This window comes from Chenopodium album, chromosome 4, assembly GCF_948465745.1.
Source record: "Chenopodium album chromosome 4, dcCheAlbu1.1, whole genome shotgun sequence".
Taxonomy (NCBI): Eukaryota; Viridiplantae; Streptophyta; class Magnoliopsida; order Caryophyllales; family Amaranthaceae; genus Chenopodium; species Chenopodium album.
The window spans coordinates 76,969,087-76,978,124 of NC_137837.1; the positions used below are offsets into that span (position 1 = coordinate 76,969,087).

The window sequence follows — 9,038 nt, forward strand, 5'->3', positions numbered from 1 at the left end:
GACATGTTGCAAGTATTGTGAAATTTTCATTTTAGAGAGTATTATTAAGTATTAAATAATAGAGGAAATATACTTTATTTTATAGGTTTAAATGTTAAATAAGCGCGTTATAAGTATTAAAAATAGAGAAAATACACTATTTTATAGATTCAATAGGGGTGGGTCACACAGGTCGTTCTTGTGGCCTGAGTTCATTGTCCATGCTTTAATGAAATCAAGAACAACAAATCCTTCATGAGGACACACAAAAACATCTTACCTTGTTAGTTTCTCTTCACTGTAGATTTCACTTATTTACCTTTTTATAATCTTCCAATCAATACACATTATAAAAAACCTTATAAAACCAAGTAATTCAAACTCTAAGTAATGGTAGGAATCTTACAAAAAAATGAGTTTAATATTCTATAAATAGTTTTGAAAACAAAAATCAGATGAGTTATAATAACATTAATAAGATACTTAATTATTGCATAAATCGATGATTAATCATCAAATTAAAAAGGTTTTGTTACTAACAAGGTAAGAGATACATGCACCAAATAAATAAAAATTGTTAAAAGATAGGATCGGAATCATGTGACAAAAAGTTAAAAAGCTCAAATTTCAAGATCCAATATTGAGGGAGCAAAATCTAAAAATTCAGTACTTTGAAACTCAAAAATCAGAAATTAGTTAGTTGTAAGTTGTAACCTGCAAGTTGCTACCAACGTACACATACCGTAAAGGAACAGTTATAATTTAATGAGATTTCTTTTGAACCATATTTCTATCTTTCATTCATTCAACCAACAGCCTCTTTGTACTAAATTTGTAGTACTCCTTACTTATTGCACATATAAAGAGAATATGACATGTGATATGTGGTTAGGAGAATCCACAAAACAAAGTAATCCATTCAAAAAAAAAATTAAAAAAAAAAAATCTCTAAAATAAATTCACAAAATCTTGTACAGTTAGAATTTATAATACATTTACTGTAGCGTTTATACTCATTTACTACAAAGTGTATTATTACTCCCCTATTTACTTGTAATTCCTTTATATACATATTAATATCTTTATCAATCCATTTCTGCATTACATACAAAAAGTTGATATTTCAAAGTATAATTGTGTTTATTCTAACAACCTCTTACCGAGTACTGCACATGATAATAGTTAAAATAACAAATTTGATTGGTGTGCAAGCTGAAATTTTAGGAATTAAAAGGGGAAAAAAAAACCGGAGGACATGTTAATTATCATAGACATGCCACTTAAAGTTTTATAGCCAATTTTTTTTTTTTATTCAGCATGAAAAGCTTAAAAGACATAATATAAGTATAATTTGATGTTAGATATTGTATAATTTGATGTTAGCTTAAAAGACATAATATAAGTATCGAGAGGGAAACTCTAACTACTTGATATATCTTATTCTTCACTCTCGAAAATGTTACTAGTACAATGTAATAATGCACAAAGCACAATGTTTATTAATCGTACTTTCTTTGTCCTAAAATAATAATAAACGTTTTATTTTCATTTTCGTTGAGCTTATTGTAAACCGGATCTACGTCAGTGGCCATTGAAATAAAACAATTTTGTTTTCCAATTTCTGAATTAATTAATCTTGTACTCCTGTTGATTTAAAAATAGAGAAGAAGAAAAACAGTTTAAAAGGTTTGGTGGGTCGTCTCTCCTAAAGACGGTTCTTCCTGAGCTTCCAGTAGAAAGCGACTGCCCCAACGCATATGACCCAAGAACAAGCATTTGTCCCCATTTCTCTTTATTTATTATTCTCTCTCCTCTTCTCTTCCCCTCTTCTCTGCCCAAGAACACCGACATTTTCCACTAAAGATTCAATCTTTTGCTCTTCTTATTATATACTGTATATATTTTCAAGATTGGATTTTGGGATTGAAGCATTTTGTTTTTTTTGGTGGGTGTCTTGAATTTTGATGGGTATTGCTCAATTTTAGCCAATTTTGAATTCTGGGTTTGTTTTTTTTTGAGTGGGAGAAGAAAAATGAAACTGGAAGAAATTAAATTGGAAAAGAAAATGTCTTGGAAAAGCAGAGGATTTGATTCAGCTCCAAAAAGTTTGATTTCTCGGAAATTAACACTTCTACTTTGTATTAGTTGTTTTTGCGCTGGGATGCTATTTACCAGCAGGTAAAATTTTAATATTATTGGTCAATTATTGAGTTTTGGGTGTTTTGTTAATCACTGAATTTCCTAGAAATTTACCAAATTGATGAATTTTTTGAAGTGGGTTTTTCTGGGAATATGTGATTAAATTGTTTAATTATGGAAGAATTTTTGTCATTTACATCTTAATTGCATTACTAGAGCTTAAATTCTCATAATTGGGTGAAATGGTTGATTGTTTGACCTCTAATTATTATTTCCACTGTCACTTTACTCCCTTACTATAAATAGAATAGTTTAATAATCATCTTGTTGTTCATATTATCTAAAATTTAGCTGAAATTGGTGTTCTTGGATTATGAAATTTGTGATGTTATGTTGTTGGGGTGGAGTAGGTAATTTTTTTCTGTATCAAATTGTCAATATGTAAGTTGTTAAGGTGTTAGCGTGGAATTTAGGCAATTGGATTCCTTTTTTTTGCTATTAAGTAACATATTTTTATTAAATGTTTTCTGTATGTTTGGTGTAACTAGGAAAAAAAAATGGTTTTGATGTGATTTCGTGTTCGGTGATTATAGCATTATTGTATGAAATCATGGTCTAACCTTTTTATCTTTTTGAGATAATAAGATCAATGATATGATTAACAACCAAATCGCAAAGAAAGCAATACTTAATAGTTTGTCCAAATAACCAAATCGCGAAGAAAGCAATACTTTAGTCCAAAATGGTTGTATTTTTTCGTTGTTTGGATGATTGAGTCGTTTTCGACGTTTCCTTTAGTGATCTTGGGATCAATGTTCTTTACTGTACTTTTCAAGCAATCAGTGGAATACATAACCAAATAACACTTTAGGCAATTAAGCAATTACTACAATTCATATACTACTATCATGTTTGTTGCTAGGTGTATTTTAGTCAATTAGTTTGCTCACCTTTTCTCCTATTTAGAAAGTATATCATAGAGCTTTCATGATCGAATGAGGTAATTGCGTTGGTTGTATCATTTTGGCAAAGCTGAGGATAGCTTTCTGAATTGGATCACTCATGTTTGTTTGACACTTCTGCTGCTATTTGCTCTATATTTGGTGCATATTGCCCTAATTAGTTTGTTCAAGCTAGTTCTCCTCCTCCATATAAGTCATATGTTCGGTATACTTGTTTCCTCTATAACTCTATTCAATATGCTATACTTGTTTCCTTATAGCAATATTTAACTTCATGGTTTCAATACACTACATGAGTTAATTAAGTGGTTCCTTTTCTGTTACAGGATGTCAACAGAACCTGAAGAGAATAGGTTATTTCGACGAGCTACAATGGAAGACGGAAGACAGAATTTAGTCAAGGAGGATTGTGATCAGAAAACGGTCAGTTTATTGATAAAAAATTGTTAGGAAGGGATCCTGTGAACATTGGAATGTAGTTAACTTTAAACTTTGTAAAGCAAATGTACTAGTAATTTATTAGCTGATTTCAGAATTCTGGCTGCTTTTTTTTTTCCTGACCTGTAAAAGCCTCTTTATTTCACAGAAGGATGGGAAAAATGGGCCTAGAAGTATACTCGGTGAAGTTTCAAAGACGCATCATGCTGTGCAGTAAGCTAATTATCTTTTTGTGGTTGCTTATTAACAATGACCTTGGTTAGCTTACAAGTTGTTAATGTCAGAAATTTACTGTATATGTAACGCAGAACCCTAGATAAGACAATTTCAAATCTAGAGATGGAGTTAGCTGCTGCAAGGGCTACACAGGAATCTATAATGGATGGAGCTCCTTCGTCTGAATCTGCTAACAAAAAGAGATATCTGATGGTAGTTGGAATCAACACTGCTTTTAGCAGTAGAAAGAGAAGAGATTCAGTTCGTGCAACATGGATGCCTCAAGGTTTGTTAAGTCATCCATGAATATGATTATAGTTTTCTTTTTTGAGCTTAGCATGAAGTTTGTCAATTAATTATTTTTCGTCTTACTTTACATTTCAGGAGAAAAAAGGAAGAAGTTGGAAGAAGAGAAGGGAATCATAATGCGATTTGTCATAGGTCACAGGTACTTACTTAGTAATTCATACAAATGTCAGTCATGTTTCACTTTTTAATGAAAATCTTTGCATGTTATCAAGCCCCTGACCATTAAAAACGGCATTTGCATTAATAATGCAATATGTTTACTCCCAGCAGAAAGCCCACTGCAATCCGTTCATATCTGGAAATAAGGCATAATTTGCTCATTTAAAATCTCTTCAATTACTTCTATTCTGTTATTTTTATATATGATTACTTGAATAATTATTTGGAAGTTGTGGTAAAATGGAGAACAACAGAATATGGAACACAATGGTTTAAATTTTCTTGTATTGATCTATTGTGATTGTGAAACAGAGCTTGGTACATGGTCAAACTCTTAAGCCAAATAAGGCAAAATGTGCACTTCATCAAGAATCAAACCTTCCACTTACAGAATCTATTGAATATGATTGCTGTGATTTTTCTCGATCAAACTGAACACGTGGTGATGGGCTTCAGATAGATGCTGATCTATATTACTTTATGTAGAAGAATAGTCCATGTTGTCCAATTGGAGTAACTCTAACCAACTTCACATTCCTGTTGTTTGCACTCTAGCCCACCTCTCTTTCTTTGGCCTTACTCCCTGATTTGTGCCTTGCATTGGCTGGGACCAGAGTCTTTCCTTACCTTTTATAGAAAGAAAAGAACAGATACAAATTGGAGCGGCAGTTCAACTATTAATGTTTGCATCAAGGCAAGACACTGCTGTAGAAATATAGCAGCCAGAAAGGCTTCTGAAATACCTTTAACTTATTAATGTCGAGTGACTTGATCAATAACAACTTGGTGATTCTGGAAGGTTAGATGTACGAGTGCTAACTGTCAGTGGAGAAAGAACATGTGCTTCTCCCCATTATATGCCTACTTGAATGTTAAAAGCATACCTGCAAACACTTTTAATCAGTGACATAAGAGTTATTGAAGCTTAGAGAAAACTCAGGCTAATCTTTTTTAACTGAATTTATCTGTACTTGTTAGCCTTTTATCTAAACTTATATCGAACATATTGACCCTAATCCGAACTTTTTTATAGTATTTGAATTGAACTTGGGTAGCCCTTATCTGTACCTTTTGGCCTTGTTCTGGACTTGTTTTTTTCTTCTCATCTGAACTTTTTTTTTTTTTTTTTATTTGAAAAAAAATTTGTCAGTGTAGTTCTTAGCTCCCTACCTTATGATTTGTTACTTGTTCCAGTGCTACAGCAGGAGGTATTCTAGATAAAGCTGTTGAGGCTGAGGATCAAAAGCACGGAGACTTCTTAAGGCTGGTAAGTTGATTGATTACAAGTAGACTCATATATATTTTTCTAAACGTAATTAAAATTTGTCCATCTTGTAATTGCTCCACTTATTAAGATCTGACTGAGTTCATATTATATCGGAGCAGGAACATGTTGAAGGGTATCTAGAATTGTCAGCGAAGACAAAAATATATTTTGCCACTGCAGCAGCTATGTGGGATGCTGACTTCTATGTTAAGGTTGATGATGATGTACATGTAAATATAGGTAAAAATCAAAATCCTTTATCTTGGATCAATTTTCAAGTATTCCTGTTTAAGGGAAATAGACTAATAGAGCTCTTTTACGAATAATTGTATTTTTGAAAGCTCAAAACATGCTTGGATGCTCCTTTTTACACACATCTTTTATTTAACATTTTAACCAACTCTCAATATACTCCGGAGAGTGCTATCACCTGTTATTTGCTATATTATTTGATACTCTTGGTCTAATATCTTGGGCTTTTCTTTCTGTGATGAATTGCAGCAACTTTAGGATCAACCTTAGTTAGGCATCGTTCAAAGCCTCGGGTTTACTTAGGGTGTATGAAATCTGGTCCTGTCCTCGCTCAAAAGTACGTTTCTTTTTACTTAGACTCTCAGCTTACTACTTGTTCAATTCTCATTATATTTACTTATGCTCTTCCATTTACGAGCAGGGGAGTGAGGTACCACGAACCAGAGCATTGGAAGTTTGGAGATGATGGAAACAGATACTTCCGTCATGCTACAGGGCAACTGTATGCCATTTCAAAAGATTTGGCAAATTATATAGCTATCAATCAGTGAGTGCTGAATCAATCTTCTCTAATGATAACAAATTTCAGCTATTTTGAATAATGAATCATCTCTTATATATCTGTTGCATTTAAAATTTCAGGCATGTGCTACACAAGTATGCCAATGAGGATGTCTCATTGGGTGCTTGGTTTATTGGCTTGGATGTAGAGCACATTGATGATCGCAGATTATGTTGTGGCACTCATCCCGGTAATTTCTTCTTTCATCATTTTGGGCCAGGATTCTAAATTTCTAAGTTGCCCAAGAATTTTAAGTAGTGATGATTGATATATGACCTAAAATGAGAAGATAAATGGAAAAATGGTGGAATAGAGAGCATAAGTGCTAAGTAAATCGAGTTTCAATTCTGTGTTTGTGCATCCTTTTGTTTTCGGCCACAGTCTTTAAGTATATCTTCTGCGAGTAGGGAAACTTAACCTTACAATTGGAGCTTCCTCTTCCTTAAAAATAAGAAGTTGAAACCATTAGTGATTGCACCATGAAAGCCATGTACTTGCACTTTTTAAGTATAAAATTCTACAAGTATAACGCTTTTGAGCTTGTTTCTTTGTTACTGAATACTGATTTGTTAGCTGCATGCTTAAGTATTGAAAAATGACCAAAAAGGGAAAACTGTCAATACTTCTGTAAATTCTAACGTGTAAGATCACTAAACTGTCTATCAAATACTGAATATATTTTTTTTCATACCAGATTGCGAGTGGAAAGCTCAGGCAGGAAACGTCTGTGTTGCATCATTCGACTGGACATGCAGTGGAGTTTGCAGGTCAGTTGAGAGGATGAAAGAGGTCCATCGGCGTTGTGGAGAAGGAGAGAATGCCTTATGGAGTGCCACTTTTTGATTATACGACGATAAGATTCTTCCAACCTCAGGAGGATTTTGATCAAGTGTTTTTAGTAGATTGATCAATGTAGCTAATACCACTGTATGTAGATTTTGTAGATGTGTAAAGTGAGTGTGAGAGATGTTACAGAGAGAAGCAGATAGCGAGAGGGAGGGAGGGAGGGAGGGAGAGCGAGAGCGAGAGAGGATGTTATAGAGTAGGATTCTGATCTGCTCTCCATTTTATAGATTAGGAGAGAAGCAGAAAGAGTTCTTATGGATGAACACAGAAAGAAGCGCGAGGGTTGCTTCTTGCAAGCCCCCAATATTCTTTAAATGCTGATAGTAACACAATAAGTATCCCTTATATCCTTAATAAAGCATTTTTTTTTTCCTTTGCAAAAATTTAGCCTTCTTTTTAGCTGTAAATTCAAGTAATTGGTTAGCTTTCATCATTATTAGATGAGGACATTATGCCCTATATCCTAATCTTTACTCCTGTCTAAACTTTTTTCATTAAAGTTGCTAACTTTGCCAATTATGGGGATTGGTCCTTATTAGCATTCCCCAACTTTCATCTCACTCCCACCGAGGTTGGATAAACCCATCACGGCAATACGCAGGAAAACCAATCATATTTGAGACGCGTTTCTTGATATTCTTGACATACATAAACTATTTCGGTGGTTTTTTAGACAAAGTTGAAGATATTTTTTCGAATAAAATCCCGTTTATTGGATTCTTTTGCTCAACCTAAAGTTGAATTGATTCAGTCAATTGACTTTGTTGGATTTTGGAAAAACTCCTCAATCTGGAGTGTGTACCATAGATCAATATACATAGAGTTTTACAAGTCTCGTAATCCTAGTACGATAATGATACAAATATTATCCTAATCTGCGACGAACATTATCATAACTATAATACGGAGTATCTATCAGACTCAATTATATGTGCCTTATTACTTGGTATCTTATGCAAGCTTGTGTTTTCACTTTTGAGGACTCAATAACAACTTTGTCCAAAAAGCCATACTTTTGATAGGCTGAATAAGCTTATCATTTACACTTAGTAGAGCTAGTTTGGGCTTTTGTAGTTTTGGATGTTAGTTCAAGAGTTTGGCAACCTTATAAGTTGGATCTATTTCCTTATTGTCCATAAAAAGTTAAGAGCTAGGTCCGATTGTCCAGTAGACTAGAGTATGTGTTAATCAAAACTCGAAATATACAGCATCTCACTTGAAAAGTGATGGAATGATCGTCTAAGCTTAACACAACAATCTATAATACGTTCGTTTTAAGTTGAGAATATAATTCGATGAATAACGTATTAACAATACTACTCGGAATCATTTTTTAGTAGTTCTACGGAGTATAATTTATCGTCGGTTGTACATCAAACAATTAAAATGTTTTCTCTCAACTTACATAGTTATATACGAATTGAAGTATAGCAATTGTGTTAAATTCTTGTAAGTTCATATTGAATGCATATATGCAATGATCCAGGACAAAACCAAACAAATAACCAGTATTTTATAGAAGATAATAAGCAGATTGGTAACAAGCTGACATTTCATACATGTGAGACACTCCACACTAAAAACTCCTTCACCTCAACCCTAAACCAATCAGCCTTCTCAACTTTAAGAGGCAAATGTTAATCACCTATTCACTACGTTTGATGTTTTTTTTATTTATTTTTTATTTTTTTCAACAGGTGATTTATCTTATACACATAAACCGATATTCCATAGTTTAGAGTTTAGATTAGACAACGACTCTACGAATATAGAAAAAGGTTTCTTTAGCATTACAACATTTCACAAATTAAATATTTATTCCTTCTGTTTTAAATAATTTACTTCAATTATTTTTAACAGTCTCTATTCCCCAAGGCAAAAGAGCTTGTGTGAGTATTGTTTTTCTGAC

The 9,038-nt window shown here is 33.0% G+C and overlaps 1 protein-coding gene across 2 annotated transcripts; it reads left to right on the forward strand.

The window, feature by feature from the left end:
* Positions 1 to 1,649: 1,649 nt before the first annotated feature.
* LOC145629389 (putative beta-1,3-galactosyltransferase 2) lies at positions 1,650 to 7,275 on the forward strand. Of its 2 annotated transcripts, XM_081681985.1 has the most exons (11): positions 1,653 to 2,157; positions 3,407 to 3,503; positions 3,667 to 3,731; positions 3,827 to 4,020; positions 4,119 to 4,182; positions 5,397 to 5,469; positions 5,589 to 5,709; positions 5,971 to 6,058; positions 6,143 to 6,268; positions 6,364 to 6,473; positions 6,978 to 7,275. In XM_081681985.1, exons 1-11 carry the CDS (start codon positions 2,012 to 2,014, stop codon positions 7,124 to 7,126), a joined length of 1,233 nt encoding a protein of 410 aa, XP_081538111.1. In that variant the 5' UTR covers positions 1,653 to 2,011; the 3' UTR covers positions 7,127 to 7,275. The 2 variants fall into 2 exon arrangements, with proteins under 2 accessions (XP_081538110.1, XP_081538111.1); XM_081681984.1 differs by having other exon boundaries at positions 1,650 to 2,157; positions 5,971 to 6,268.
* Positions 7,276 to 9,038: the final 1,763 nt, after the last annotated feature.